Source organism: Glycine soja, chromosome 5 (genome assembly GCF_004193775.1).
Source record: "Glycine soja cultivar W05 chromosome 5, ASM419377v2, whole genome shotgun sequence".
Taxonomy (NCBI): Eukaryota; Viridiplantae; Streptophyta; class Magnoliopsida; order Fabales; family Fabaceae; genus Glycine; species Glycine soja.
The window spans coordinates 105918-121891 of NC_041006.1; the positions used below are offsets into that span (position 1 = coordinate 105918).

The 15974-nt window shown below is 36.3% G+C and overlaps 2 protein-coding genes and 1 long non-coding RNA gene across 3 annotated transcripts; 1 reads left to right on the forward strand and 2 right to left on the reverse strand.

Annotated features, from left to right (window-relative positions):
• Window positions 1-622: 622 nt before the first annotated feature.
• On the reverse strand, window positions 623-1740 carry LOC114411629. Its single transcript, XR_003666510.1, has 2 exons — window positions 1300-1740; window positions 623-954 (listed from the first exon to the last, which is right to left on the reverse strand). It is a non-coding gene; the product is annotated as an uncharacterized LOC114411629 (long non-coding RNA).
• Window positions 1741-4700: 2960 nt separating this feature from the next.
• Window positions 4701-5186, forward strand: LOC114413766. Its single transcript, XM_028378313.1, has one exon. It carries the CDS (start codon window positions 4701-4703, stop codon window positions 5184-5186), a length of 486 nt encoding a protein of 161 aa, XP_028234114.1.
• Window positions 5187-6230: 1044 nt separating this feature from the next.
• On the reverse strand, window positions 6231-15592 carry LOC114411630 (mediator of RNA polymerase II transcription subunit 33B-like). Its single transcript, XM_028375257.1, has 10 exons — window positions 14795-15592; window positions 14247-14563; window positions 14032-14123; window positions 13531-13882; window positions 12864-13074; window positions 11741-11855; window positions 11416-11577; window positions 9900-10566; window positions 8027-8233; window positions 6231-7647 (listed from the first exon to the last, which is right to left on the reverse strand). The coding sequence occupies exons 1-10, from the start codon at window positions 15460-15462 to the stop codon at window positions 6527-6529; spliced, it is 3912 nt and encodes a 1303-aa protein (XP_028231058.1). The 5' UTR covers window positions 15463-15592; the 3' UTR covers window positions 6231-6526.
• Window positions 15593-15974: the final 382 nt, after the last annotated feature.

Below are 15974 nucleotides of genomic sequence, written 5' to 3' on the forward strand. Positions count from 1 at the left end.
CTTTTCTTGTACTTTCGCTTTCAATGAATTAGAAAGATCTGTTATTTTCCAAGCAAGGAAACAATTTCAAAGTTTCTGATTTAATTCAATTTAATTTGTGAATTGGATCAATTTTTAAATTTGGGTTTGAAATATTATTTAATTGAATAAAAAAAACTTCACAATATTTTTGTTTTGTCCTGTTAATTTTGGCTTTTAATTTATTTATTTTACAGTTTATTACAAAAAGATGTTTCTACGTTAATTTTATGGCACATTCAAAGACGGTTATGAGTCGTCTTTGTATAACAAGCAGTAATGGCCATCTCATGTAGATTGGTCCAATCAACAACTTTGTCGATCATGAATGCTTTATATGCAAACCTTAGCACCCAAAGATCCACTAATGAAGTATCTATCATCAATAGCATTAAACTGGATGCAAGTTACTATGCCAGAGAGAGAAGATTGAGGCAAAAGGCTTAATTAGCAAATAACAAAAACAGGAGAGGAAGGGAATGAGACTGTTTTCATTGCTAATAAATCTAACCCACCCTAGTGAACATTAAACAACTCTTGTACAATTAGTCCTATCTGGGATAAAGATGATATTTAAATAAAATGCATGTGTGCCACTATGTGGTTGTCCAATCCTCAAAGACGGGATGTATATTGAAGTATATTGAATAGGGATAGGATGAACTCGGAATCTAATTCAATTTTTGGTAGGGAAGAAGCAGAAGAAATATGGATAAAGAGTAAAAATAAATAAAAGTGTAAGAGTGTTCCGTCATTTTATCATAAGTATCCCATATGACTTCTACTTAGATTATGGGAGAGCAAAGACAAGAGCACTGCAACATGTAATCATTGAATTTACTCACCATAGTCATTGTGTGAAAATGTTTTCAAACAAGACTTGTTGGATAGATGCCACAGCCGCACAGTTTTGTCCATTGAAGATGAGAGCAAGTGCTGAGCAAAATGGGGGAAAATATATCAAAAGGATGATAAAAAAAAATAAATGCATTTTGATTTAGATTTCTAGAACACATTGCACTTCTTTTTGACAAATATTCAAATTTTAAAAATTTCAAAATAGATTAATAAAAAAATCTCTTAAGTCATTTGAAACCCCATGAAACAAGTAGACCTTGTCAATCAGAGAATAAAAAAGATAATGTGAAATGCTCGATCTGATTACTTTAGGAAGAGAATCCAATCAAGATATCCTCTGTCTAAGAACCATATATCCACCCAACCTGGTAGCAAGCCACCAATTATGAGCAAGACTAATTTTTCAAAAAGAATTTACAAAACCTTTTGTGTTGTTGCAAAAGTGGAAGTGAAAGCGGAAGCGGCACAGTGGGCGAAAGCAAAAGCTGTGGAAACCCTAACTGACAGGAGGTTGGGGAAAATAGAAGCCCCGACGACAGCATAGGGTAGGATGCCAGCAACAAATTCAAACACCCCAACGACACAAGCAAAGATAGTATCTGAAACGATGACGACGCCTGTGATGGAACCATCCCTTGCTGTGTCTGCTATTATGGTTGTTGTTCTTACTGAGGTTGAGGTTAAGGTTGAACATGAGGCGGTGACGATGGCGGTGGTAGTGGCGTTGGCAGTGGAGAGTGAGAAGGAAAGAGTTAGAGAGTGAGAGGAAGAGTAAGAAACAAAGAGAGGAAGACAGTGAGAAACACGAGAGGGGAGACAAAGAGTTTAAAAATAAAAACACTAATTTCTAAGATGGTTTTACGAAAATTGTCTAGGAATGATAATCATTTTAAGACGATTTTTATAAAACTAGCATAGAATAGTTTATTTTAAGACAATTTTCGTAAAGTCGTCTTTGTTGAACAATATCTTATTTACAAAATTATCAACGTATGACATTTTAAAACGATTCTGGATAATCATGTTAGAATATACGTAATAAAAAATAATTTTTTTAGCAATGTAAATTGGTTCATGAATACCCCGATAAGACTTGATCATAGTATTGAAGCGAAGAGTTGGTTCATCGGTTATCAAATGAATGACAAAGTTTTCTCTTAACCTTCGGGGATAGGTGTGGATAAGGAGCTAGTTTACTAAAGCATCACTTGTTTGAAAATTTGGTATATCAAGTAAGACTGCTTGTATGAAAATAGTTGACACCGTAAGTAGAATTCGTTTCCATAGATAAGTCTACATAAATAGTTTATACCATGATTAAGAGGAATATGAATTTTGTCCCTACAAGAAACATAATTGTGTTGGGGAAAAGGAAGTAGAAAGTTTGGGTTTAAAAATGTGGTTCATTGGAAAAGCAAAATTAAGAAATGACCAAATAACAATGATAAAGAAGTTAATGCAAACACATGAACCAAACGGAACTAAACAAATGACTTTTTAGGAGAATAATATAAAGGAACATAATAAGTGTTAATAACAAAGGAAAGAGAAAAAAGTGTAGAAAAGTCAGAGACTCTATTTAAGTTTCTTTGTAATAAGACAATGTGCATGTCATGTTTTATTATGTTTGCGGATCACAGTTAATATGTTTAATTATTTAGTTTTGAGCATGCTTACTTGAGATATTGTTTTTAAGGCTTTTAAACGACGACAGTTGTTAGTTGTTTGGTACAGGTGATGTATAAGGGAAATCATTTTGAATTGTGTGGGGTCAATTTCTTAATTTTATCTTCACACTTTTGTCGGTAAAAAATGGTCATTTTAAGTTATACAGAGAAAATCAATTATGCTCTTATTTCTGTCTTTTTTCACGTGATTTGTAGAAAGAGCATGGACACGTTGTGGTTAATTTGTAGAAGGAGAAGCCAAAGTGCACCCCACGAGAAAGTCCCCTATCCACAAATATTTCAACTACACATGGCATCAAACTTACCAACGTTGTTGTAGATTTGCCTCCCTTCTTTCTATAACAATCGAGTTTTTGAAAATTATATTAACATTTTAATCGATTAAACTAAATTATGACACAGATGTGATCTTTTTTTTTAAGAAGTATTTTTCTTACATTTATTAGATTATGTCCTTTCATTTAATTTAAACCAAACAACTTTACTATCTTATTTTTATTTTATTTTTTATTTATTTCCTTAAACCAAACAACATAAATTCAAATTTATTTTTACTCGATTTCTCTTTTTCTATAATTATGTCTCTTTTATTTTTCTCAATTCTATTTTACTCCTATTAACCAACCAGAGCATTAGCATCCTATGCTTTTGTTAGTGTTGTTGAAAGACAAATTTTCCTTTTTTTCCATAATAAAAAGTGGTGCTGTTTTAATATATGTTATTAATCTGATTGCTAAGAGATACAAGATTTTTTTTTTAATTTAGATTTTTCCCATGAAGCACTTCACAAAATAGGGATGAAAGTATTGGATTAGTACTATTCACTCCCTGATTAAGACTAGTCCTTTGTTTGGTTAAAGAAAAAATGAGAAAAAATGAGAAATTTTTTTAAAAATTAATGTGAATCCCAAAATGATAAGAAATTAATATTATATCTCTATTTTAATTCAAATATTTTTTTCTCTCTTTTTTTCATTTTTTTCTACAAAATCAAACTCATCCTAAATAGATTGCATTGGCACAGAAGTAATGTGTTTTTTTATTCCTAATGATATGGCTAACGTTACATGAAATTTAGAGCCAAGGAAATTATGGCTCAACCTAAAAAATTGGTGGTGGCATGGGCTGATACTCTATCGCATTCACTCACTAAAAGCAAAATTATTGAATACTTACGAAGGCAGCGTGAGATTTCCCATCATCACGTACACAAAACTTGCGCGAAACACAATGCAAAAAGAATCTTGCTAATATGAAGAAGAAGAAATATCACAGCAATGGTGTACGGAACATGTGTATCTAATCATGAATATCAGTTGATAGATCCTCCCTGCCATTGACAGGGAATGAGATGTCATCCAATAAACCACCAGTAATATATTAGATGGAAAAACATGTCCTATATATTATTATTAAAACAATAGCGTAGAAGCAAGCAAGGAAGCATATTCCTCCTATTATTCATTGCAATCTTGATATGATTGCTTCTTTTTAATTATATGTATATGTAATAGTGGGAGAAAAGAATGTATTGGAAAGTTGGAAATGTGTGAAACCAATCATGTGGTGGATTAATATTATGACTAGCTAACCGACACCGTCACCGAAAAGAATAGTACTGTCACGCAATGCTTTCTATAGTATTTTAGAAAATGTCAATCCTGTGACTTCACATGCATTCTAATTAAACTTTTGCGTCCAAAAATACTATAAACAAAGTCTCTTCCTTAATTCCTTATTTTGTGCTACTGGTAATGAGATTTGTGGTCAAGAGCATGCATAATAATAAGAAATATTGCATTTGGGTTCCACGCGTACGTACATTGTCATAGCAACAGATCATAATTCATAAGCTTGCTTGTCTAAATGTAAAAGAATAATTAAGCAAATAGCTTATCACGAAGATGGCAAAGAAGCTTCCCGTTGGTACTTTTTCATTAATCCTAACGCGGGCTCTGTCAACCCTATGTGTATTTAATTAACTGCCACCGTTGAATCTGAAATTTCTTATTGGACTTGTTCACATGACATTGACACCCTCTTGTATATATATATAAGTACATCACTACTTCATCTCATGCATTGAAAGTTGAAGGTCTCAAAAACACATATATTACTAAGACACGTTGAGTTAAGATGGGGAACTACATTTCTTGCACTCTATCAACAGCAGGAAGCAGCAAGCACTGGAGAGGCATAAAGGTGATATTCCCAAGTGGGGAGATTGAGCAGTTGGAAGAAGGAGTTAAAGCAGCAGAACTGATGCTTGAGATGCCGAGCTTCTTTGTGGTGGACACTCGGTCTCTACAAATTGGACGAAGGTTTAGTGCACTGAACGCAGATGAAGAGCTTGAGTGTGGTAACGTGTATGTGATGCTTCCCATGAAGAGGCTTAACTCTTTGGTCAAAGCATCTGACATGGGTGCCTTGTTACTCACTGCCAAAAGGGTATCTGCAAAAAAAGTGATTCCTGCAGAGAAAGAACCTGAGTTGAAGTTGGATTGTGACGACATTCAAGAGTTTTCTAGCCCCGAGTTCATGCACAGGTTGTCTATGAGCAGGTCAAAGAAGCCTTTGCTTGAGACCATAGCAGAAGAACCTGTGAGCTCAAGATCATCATGATCCATCTATCTCAGTTTGTGATTCATTGCCTTCCATGTTCAGTTACCAGTTACGTACGTACACGACACCATTTAATTTAGGATTGGAATTGTATGTATTACTAAAACTAATTCTAGGCATGTACTAATAGGCTATTCTTATATTCAATTGTTAAATTTCATTTCATAAAACATCAATCCAATAGTAGGTTTTCGATTAATAGGATATATTAAGAGCGAAATTTTATAATTAATGTCCATTTGGCTTTGGTCTGGTGTCTAATATTAACTTTAGCTAGATGTATATCGTTTCACATATATCGCAAGATTTAATTGAAAAAACTTGGTTGTCGTTTACTAGATTGAAGGAAGGAATATCGTGTCAGAAAATAATAATGAAGCTGTAAAACTTGCACCGCCTGTCCAGCATCTAATGATTTGCTTATATGGGTTATATGGGTTTTTGCATGATCTCATATTAACAAAGAAGAATGATACACGAACACCTATTTATTTTAAACATTTCATTAACATCTCTTAATTCTCTTTATTTCTTTTTTCTTATCCCATTATAAATTCTATATTTTCCTTGGGCATCTCATATACGCGGCTTTCAATGAATTATATCAATCAAAGCAAATTATCTTCCTTTGGTCTACGCGGTTATTCATTATTGTTGTCTGTATGTGTTTCGAAACTTTTATTAACTCATTGATATCATATTGGATCATTATTTTTTTCCCCTACCAATTCAATTACCTTTATTTTTGTTAACTTATATTAATCTTGAAAGCAGTCCTTGCTTAAGCTTATATAGAATTTTAATACTATGGTTTAGCTTATATAGAATTTTAATACCATGTTAAACCATAGGTAATTCAAACTATTTTCGCAATTTACTCTTTAATTTCAGAAGTATTTTTCAATTTAGTTTTATGTGATAAAACAAAATCGTCTGTCTTGATAATAATGACACTTTATTTTATTATTTTCTTTCTAACAATATATTTCATACCATCGTTTAATCATGGTGATATTTCTTGTGTAAAAAATCCAGATTTAAAAATACCCGAAAACATACTAGTACTATTGCTAAATGTATAACCAACTGCTCACAGTTTAGGAAATCTGTTAACGCTACAAGTACACATGAAGACAATATCTGCTATAATACTTATTATGATCAAAGGTTTATACTATTACCTAAACGTAACTGATCTAAATTCAATGGGGGTAATACAAAATTATGAAATTTACATTGCTATGTACAGAAATGGTAGAAGGTAGCTAGCAAAACAAGTGTCATTTTCCATAAGGTCTTGGTATCATCACATATGCACCATGCTCCCAAGTTCTGCCCGGTTATAATCTAGTTTGGCAGATCATTTCAGCTACCTCACCCATGACGCTTGTCCCTCTAATTTCTAATAGGTGCAGAGCCAAGTCTTCTTCGTTCAACTGTCTTAATCCGTTGCTCATTCTCTTCAATATACCCACATCAAGTTCCTGGATCCACAGTGGTGTGCAACTCACCATCAAGCTCATAACCCCAGACACATACGCACGCCAAGTAGCACAATCACAGCGAAGAGATATTTTTCCATCTAGTGCATTTGCAAGAAATTCTAAATGAATCTCAAGGACCTTTGGCCGTCGTTTTGATGCTGGTGACGAAGAGTCGATACCCCAGGCAAATGTCCCACCAAGTACCGCAAAACATGCAAGTGCATAACCTCTCAGCATAGCAACCACAACTCCAGATTCTCCCCCTTCCTGCTCTAACCCTTGGGCTGATAAAAACCATGAAGGCAGAGTTTCTGTAATCAAAGATTGAACCAAACCTGAACCACCAGATATCCAAAGAAACGAAGCCCCAAGAAGAGCGGCATGCTTAACACGTGTCATCGATCCAGAAAGAGAAACCTGTCCATATCTCATTCCATACTTAGTCTTCTTTAGCTTCTCCACTTCACCCTTGGGCAACCCACCATTTGCTATATCTCTAACTGAAAGCATTAAAAGAGATACAATTTCATCTGTCAAGAACATCACATCTCTAATAGACCTGTAAACTCTTAAGTAGAGAAACCCAGGAGCAACCGGAGTGAACCCTCCGGAGTAGTGAGAACCAAAGCCATGACCAAGGAGGGTGCCAACACCACCATTGTTATAAATGCAGGCGGAACCAAGCCCAAGGGTGGAGGCGAAGCAACTTCTTAAGAGCTGAACTACGGCATCCCTGCTATGGTGGAATACAGTTGCAGAAGCAGAGAATACAAAAAAGTCACTCCAGCGCTTCACCTTCTGAGCCCACAAAGCACCTACAATGGGCATGCATGGCCAGGGGCAACCAGAAGAAAGGGCAATCAAAGATGGGCCAGCCAAAACAACGAAGCGCTCACAAGATTTATCCAGTTTATATGTTATTGTGAGACTCAGAAAAGCCGCCAATGGCAAAGGAAGTGTAGCTGGAGCATTCCCATCTGTTTACAGCAGTTAAAAATGTAGTGTCAACCGATTGATTTAATAAACCTGATGTGTGATGTCCATATAAATAGAAAATGAAAACACGGTTTGCCAAAAACTCAAGACAGTGAGTTGATATTTCTCTGTCAACATATAGCAGGTAGCTAATTGAGAATTTACTCATCACCCTAAACCCTAAACCCTAAACCCACAAATTACTCCCAAAAATTTATATGAATATGCAAAACATGACAACTTAGTTGGTCTATAGGGAGAAAATGACAATGCTGCAAAAATCACCCAGGAAAGGATAAAATGAACGTGCAAAGAGGGATTTAGCTAAGGATTTCTGTTTAATTAATATTTCCACAAATAAAGAAAGTAAACTTAACAAACCTATAGCAAGGCTAGGGACATCAACACCTGTGGCCGCTAGAATTTTCTTGATTTGTTGCTCAACAATAGATAAATTTGCAGCAGGGCTTGGCCAATCAGTTCCATTCATAAAAGCAGGCTTCCATATGCCACGTGTTACTTCAGATGATAAGTAGCTTACAATGGTACCCAAAGTTGCCGGAAGAAAATCAGCAAGATCTTTGAGACCTAAGATAAAATCAAGCAGATAACTTCCTAAGCAAACAGCCTTAGAAAAGTTTAAAGGTTAAGACATTGGCAACCCAGTTTAATGAATTCCCAAACATACAATTTTTATATTAACATACATTTAATCAAATAAGTTAATATATGCCAACTTAAAGGAGCATGAACTTACCTAGCGTTTGGCCTAGCTTTTATCTTTGAAGATACTACTACTAAGTTGAAGTTAAAAAAAAATTCTAATGTTGTTTGGTATTTTATGGTTTTTTAACTTAATTGCAAACTTCTACATTACTAGTGATTGTCAAACAATTGGCATGCACTACAAACATGTCAATACTTGGAGTACACATCATTAAGATTAGTGAGCACAAAGCTATTGGGATTCAGGAGGCATGGTTTTGAGAATGCATATGGAGCTTGATACCCAGGAAAACATCACTTAACTAAGAGCAAGCTTTGAGGATGATAGGATCGTGGCCGAGACTAAGAATGAGCCTCATGAGGTAATAGAATGAAACAAGGGCATGCATATTGATGAGGAAATAGTAGCAGATCACAACTTTGAAGGAATAGAAATTGGGCGAGAGCAGGTGGTTGAACAAGAGATCACCAAAGAGGAGCTTTGTGACAAACATGGAGGTTGTCAATCAGGCCATGGACAAGGGAGGTATGTTTTCAAAATAGAGAAGCAGAAACTCATGTGAAAGCTCCATCTTTTATTTATTTATTTTCATTAAAAAAATGCTCCTTTTATTTTTAAACTCTAAAATTATGTTTACATCAACTTCTCCTTTTAAGGAAAAGAGAATCTCTAAAAAAAGCTAGGTCAAACACTACTTATTTGAGAATGTAAGTCCTAAAACAAAGATCTTGAACCAATTGTCCTTGTCCATGGCATAAAAACTATTGCAACAAAGCGATGTCCAGTCCAAACAAAGAAGAGAGGAAGCTTAAGGAGCTTGAAAACTAAAATTGAGGAGGACGAAGGTGATGATAATGATGATTCATAATTTGATGTGAGCTAAAAATAAAAATGACTGGGAGTGACAAGATCCCACCTAAGTGTCTAGTATTGGAATTGGAATTTACTATTTTTCCTCTGGGAACCAAACAATACAATCATTAGTTAGACATGCAATATTATCTTTTGGAGTATCTCTTCTATATGCCTACCTATCAAGATAGAATACCTATTTTCTTACATCCTCCCCAATTTTAGTTAGACATGCAAGATAGAATTCCTCTTCTCTTACATCCTCCTCTCCTCATTAACCTTGCAAATCACCTCTAACTAACTAATTACAATAACTGTCCTAACTATCTTTATCTTCCTAACTCCTGGCAAATACTGTATTTATCTCACTGACAAATGAACAAGGATAATCAAGTGAATCTGTGAATGAGAAGACAATTACATGAGATTTTGGTATAATAATATCATTTTTGTTATATATATAGTCACTTCACTTGCCAAGTTATTCCAAGAATTACAGGTCATGTTCAATTTTCTTTCATCTTTTCACAGGACATCTTTATTCCACAGCTCTGCCATTCTCACATTTTAAAACATGAAAGCCTTAGTATAATCCTGAAATAGTTCTCAATAATACATAATGATTAAATCAATTTAAAAAAGGCTTGAATATATCCATGAGTAAACTGGGCAAACCTGTAGCCAATTCACGAGGAGAGAGTCTTCCGTGAGCACAAGCAGTGAGAGCAGCATCAAGAACAAATGGAGTTGCTTCAAGGATGTCCCATGCAGGCACTTTGAGTTTCATCAAAGCATCATCCAATGAAGAAAGAGATGAATTGCTGCTTCCTGAAGTTGTAGGCGTCAATGACTGAGCACTTCTATTTATTTTCTTGCACATCATGCTAAGTAGTGCTTCAACGATCTGAGAAACTGGCCCTCCAGGTGCAAGAGTATTGCAGGTGGAAGCAATACATTCTTGATGTTGCCGATACCAAATGTTCAATTTTGGAAAGGAATCCATAAATAAGGGCTCGAGAGAAAAACTTATCATTTTTGAAAATCTTCTACTTCTTACTCGATCTCTCGGAGATTTCCCATAGGATGCTAACATACAATTCCGAACCAATAAAAGGTACTCAGGACCTAATTGTGATCCTAATGCTGGGGTTGCTGCACCCCCCATCACATGTTCAACAGGTGGACGATCAAACCGCCATAATCTCAGCAGGAGAATAAATGCATTAGAGAACACTGCATGACAAGTGAGTTTTTCACCGGTTACAGCAGTCCATGAGACATTAGGAACAGATGATCCAAAAGCTTCACATATTGGCATTAAGACAGCTGCAAGTAGTGGAACCTGAAAGAAAGTAAATGCATAGAATCAGCCAACAAACTAAAAGCAGGAATAGTTATTATTGAGGTCCAACGTTGACCAGAGATATGACCAATGTAGTTCTCATAAGGATTGGGCAGTCTTCACCATACAAGACGGTTTTATGGGCTTGAGTTAGGCCCTAATCTTAAATTCTAAAACAATATCGGAGCATATTCTAGATTTGTTATTGGGTCACCCATATTTATCTACACTCTAGTTGTCTATTCCTAAGTGTTGGGATGTTGTTATAGGGCCACCAACATTTTCCCAAGCTTTAGATGTCCAGTCTTAGTGTTTATGAAGGGGTGTGCATCAACTAGAGATATGGTCAATGTGGTTTTTATAAAACTTGGACAATCCTCACTTTACAAGCTAGTTTTGTGGGGTTTGACTTAGATTGCCATAATCCCATGTTATATGATGATATCAGAACCTATCCTAGACCTGTCATTGGGCCACCCATACTTGTCTCCATTCAAAATGTCTATTCCGAGGTGTGAGAGGATGTTGTCATTGGGCCACCCACATTTGTCCATGCTCTAGATGTCTAATCCTGCATGAGAGGGGGTGTTGAAATCCCATATCTTAAAATGATTCGCCAGTCCTCATCTTACAACCCAGTTTTGTGAGGTTTAGTTATCAACCATTCCCTTCTCTGAAAAGAAAATATTAAAATTGGTTTTGATTGATAGTACCTTAAAATTGAATAAGACATAATTTTTCTTGTCTGTGTGTATTGGGGAGGGATGTTCTCCAAAACATTTTCTTCTTCATATTAGTTTTCCCTTTTCTTTTGAGTAAAAAAGATTGTAAACCACTTGCTATACATACCACGCCATGTAGGGAGAATATCTGAACACTGTCAACAGATGAAATTCCCACCAGAAAGACATTCAAAAAAGGAGCATGGCTAATCAAATAGCTTTCTGTCCCAGAATATTTAGGAGGAACTGGAGGTGAAAGCATCTTTATGATGAAAAATACTATGTGTTCCTGCAAACAATGATAATCATTATAATCATGAAAGAAAAAAAAAAAAGGAAAAAGAAGGGGAAGCAAACAAAATAAATTATTTAAAAAAAAACAAAGAAGAAGTGTAGTCTAGTATGATTTTCTAATTATGGAGAAAATCAAATTAAAATGGTGTTGGGATCACCTGCACATTCCAACCACGTACTAAAGATGCCCCACAAAGAATGGTAGCAGCAGATATCTTTTCTTCATCCGAGCCTTTGATTGCAAATTCAAATACTTTCTCAATCTCTGCTAAGCTTCCATTACATCCATGAGCTTAAATTCAGTTGCATTACCACTAGTAAATATACAAAATAGAGCATCGGATATACCTGACTTCATGAAACAGAAAGGTGTAACTGAAGCCCAGGTATTAAGCAATACTACAGCCAATTAGACAGCAACCACTTTCAAACACAGTCATTTCTTTGACGGTGTGTCTCTATTTAATATCTACGAATATTTCTACTTTGACTTGGAAACAAGTAATTTTCTATTTTCTTTAAATGAAAATAAGCCTCTTTATCCAAGATACATGGGATGGGAGTAATTAACCCATAAACTGTATTTTGCATATCACATTCACTTATTATCATTTTTCTAATAACATAATATATTTTAAAGATTCAACTATTTTTATAAAAAAATATATATATTTATTAAAGAGAAGACTCAACTATTTCAAAAACAAAAAAAGAAAAGGAAACCATACAATCCAATATTTTAAATCCTGGATAGCAGCGTGTAGCAGCCGACCCCAAAAACACAATAGCGAGATAACAGATAACGTGTTGTTAATTGTTACCACAACTTGAAATTAGGACCTATACCCAAATAAACAACCATCTCAACCCCACTTCAGTTCAGGATGAATAAATTATTAAATTTCATGATAATGCAATTTTCTAACAACTATAACTATAAAATTATTGTTTTTCCTTCAGGGGGAGTGAGGGAGGTAGACAGAACTGCAAAAAAAGGACAACCACAACTATGGACATTAGACAAGAAACAACAAAGATTTCCCCAAAAGTACAGCACTAAATGATGTTGAGTAATATAAATTGAAGCAGGATAAATACTGTAGTAGGAATTAGATTATTACAGTGAAACTGACTCAGAAACGAAAAAGTGAAATGGAAAAACTAGACAAGATAATAATTGTTTAGTTTTGCCATCGCTGATTTGCCATGTGGAAATAGCAACTCTCACAGAACACATGTAATGTATGAGAGCAGAAAATGATACATGACATAGCAGCATACCTAGAAGCAGGAGTTGCAACTAAGACATTAACCAATGGAGGAGTTAGTGGTGATCCCTTCATCAATGATGACCAGCTAGGTAAATGGTTAGGAATACTATGAGGCAGCTGATTGAAAGGTGCGCTCACATAACCAGGCCAGAAATAAGCTGAGGTATCAAGAAGATGTCTTGCAATACAAGCCTCAACAATTAGATGCCTTAAGTTACCAGCTGCAAGAAAACACAAGATGATGAACTGTCACTCACAAACCAAAGAGGTTTAATCAGGAGCCCGAGATAAACATGAAAATACCCTTATGAGACCACCACATCTGTGAGCAAAATAAACAGAAGAAAACAGAAAAATAGATCATTGACAACAAAAATATGATTAAATCCCATATGACCAATCTTAGGGTCAAGTTGGATGCCCCTGAAATTCATTAAGGAACAATTATGAGGATAAATGAAAGCAGGCTCATATTGTGGACCATATTGTCAATTTTTTTATCATGAAATTGCTGTATATTTTAGTTATAACTGTATGAAGAAGATACAATTGGACACAAGTGTTTTTAATTGTTCTTAAAACTGTCCATTTATTTTTACTTTAGGACCTCTCCAACTTAGAGTTCTTTCTACAACCAAACACCATTAGAGATTCATATTATAGAAGCAATTACTTACAACAGTTTGTGGGCAAGTCATTCACATTCGTATGTTCCAAGTATCCACTATGTCCTGATACAAACAAGGTAGCCTTGGCAGCAGCCTGATTGGCTCCCCAAATAACAGATTGAGGAGGAGTGAGTAAATTCTCATAATCACCCAATAGCTGTAAGCTGGTAACCAATTCCCCATGACGTTCTCCCAAAGCCTGTTTGTCCATCCTTTGATTTGCAGGGCTATGTTCAGCTTCTTCAATAAGTTCGCCTTCCTCTTCTTCAATAAGGTTAGCAACTACAAGGGTTGTAATGCTCAATAACATAGACAAGCAGGTATCAAGGCGAGGTACAGGCCCCTCTCCTGGATCCCTCTCCTAAAAAAAGGGGGAGAAAATGTACTTAAAACAAGTTAACAGAATCCAAATTAGAGTCACTGGTTGGATTTAGTGGAGAACCAGTAAATCAGTTAAATGTAAACCTAAAAACATAATAAAAATAGAATAGATATGCTGCAATATATTACCCTTTGAACTAGCCGTAGTGCTGCAATCCATAAACCTAAAAAGGCACTGTGCCATGCAGTACCATTAACAGCTTGCAAAGCCTTAACCAACCCTGCAATAAGCCAACAACCACTTCAACGAAGCAATTCAATCATGCATCAAAAACCAAAAAGTCTTATGAATGTTAGATGCAGTCAAGTTCAGTAACAGTTCCAACAGTGAAATTTCTGCATACCAGTAAGTGCTTCAACAGCACTAGCTTCTGCAACATGATTGCCATCCATTGCATCCTCAAGGATAAGATCAATAGGAAGCCAAAGCAAAGACCAACTATCGTGACGAGACTGAACAGCACAAGAGTCGGCCATGACAGCATTGAGTTCCAGTGTAGGTGTTGTTTTCCACTCAGAACACAGAAGCTTAATCCCAGTAGGGGAGTTGAAATCCAAAGGCAAGAGGGACTCAGGAGTGACGTGCTTCAAGCTCCTCAACAAGGTGGAGTTTGCTGCAAGCCGCTGCAGCTGGTGAAGAAAAGGTCCCCAATGCGCTGGCCTACAAATAAACATCCATCCACCAACTAAAAATGTGAACATCCTAATGAGAGAAAACCTAAAAACTTAAATTCCTAAGATAGAAGAACACGTAAGGAAGGAACAATATATGAGTCTTGTCCTGTATACTAAACGCAGCCAATGAATCATGAGTAACCAGACAAGGGAAATTCAGTTATATGTTTCAAAGTTATAGCAAAGCGAAAAAGATGAAAGGTGTGGGTTTGAATACATGTTTCGCTGAACCAATGCAAGGATCCGGGAAGTGAGTTTGTGGTGAAGAAAGCGAGAAATAATCTGAATGGCCATAGCAGTGTTTTTCCGGCGCAAGGCATCGTTGTTGTCGATGACGATATCGGCGGGATCGACGGGGAGGAAGCGGGGGGAGTGCTGGAGCAATCCTTCGTCGGACAAGGAGGCTTCGAGAAGCTGAGAGACGAGAGTGAAGAGAAAGAGAACGAGAACGACGCCGGGATGAGGGTCGAGGGAGGAATAGAGTTGGGAGAAGTGAAGAAGATGATGGATGGAGGACATGACGGAGGGGTAATTGGGGAAGTGGATGAGGAGGGAGAAGGCGTGGCGGCTGAGGAGGTCCATGTAGAGAGTGTAGGCGGAGGGGTGGAGGCGGCGAAGAGGGAGGACGCGGGAGGAGAGGAGGGAGAGGGCAAGGAAGGGAGGGAGGAGGCGGAGGGACATGGCTTTCTCGAGGAACTTCCAGGTCATGGGAAGGTGATTGTCGAAGCAGATGTGGGAGACCAGGCGGTGGGCCAGCTCGATGGAAGGGAGGGAGACGCCGCCGGAGTTGAGGGCGGAGCTGACCTGGATGGACCATAGAAGAGGGTCTGTCTTCTTCTCCTGCGCCAACTTAGTTACTTGCATGATTCCATCCCACACCCCCATCACTTCACCTCCTTCCAACAACAGATCCCCTCTCTCTCTCTCTCTCTCTCTCTAATTTTCAAAAGTCCGCTTCGGCAACTCCCCCTCCCCTCCCCGTCTTACTTTTTCAATACGCCGTCCATCGCTTTCCTCATTATGCAAATTCAACACCTTCTTTCAATTTTCTATTCTTTTCTTTTTTATTCATTAGATTATATAATATTACCACTTTTTATTTTAAAAGTTTAATTATTTCAAAGAAAGGAGTCCCTCTGCATTTTTAAGCATGGACCCGAATCGGATCATTTCCTAAAGATCCTGTCTCATTTTTTGTCTAACCAATAATAATCACACACACTAAAATAACAATAATCTCATCTTTTCTTACACCATTTTCTTCATAAGTATGAAAAAACACATTTACTTAATATATTAAACATACAAATCAATTTTATTTAAGAATTTAATTAGGGTGCATTAATTGTCATGTTTATTGACATTTATAATAATTACATTAACTACTTTAATATACT

Excerpts from the sequence above, each read along its gene's own strand:
- LOC114413766 (XM_028378313.1), top strand. The coding sequence starts at position 4,701 with ATGGGGAACTACATTTCTTGCACTCTATCAACAGCAGGAAGCAGCAAG.
- LOC114411630 (XM_028375257.1), bottom strand. The coding sequence starts at position 15,462 with ATGGGGGTGTGGGATGGAATCATGCAAGTAACTAAGTTGGCGCAGGAG. Across the intron at positions 13,075-13,530 it reads TGACTTGCCCACAAACTGTT|CTGGTAACTTAAGGCATCTA; the intron begins GTAAGTAATTGC and ends GTTTTCTTGCAG. Across the intron at positions 8,234-9,899 it reads TCCTCGTGAATTGGCTACAG|GTCTCAAAGATCTTGCTGAT; the intron begins GTTTGCCCAGTT and ends ATTTTATCTTAG.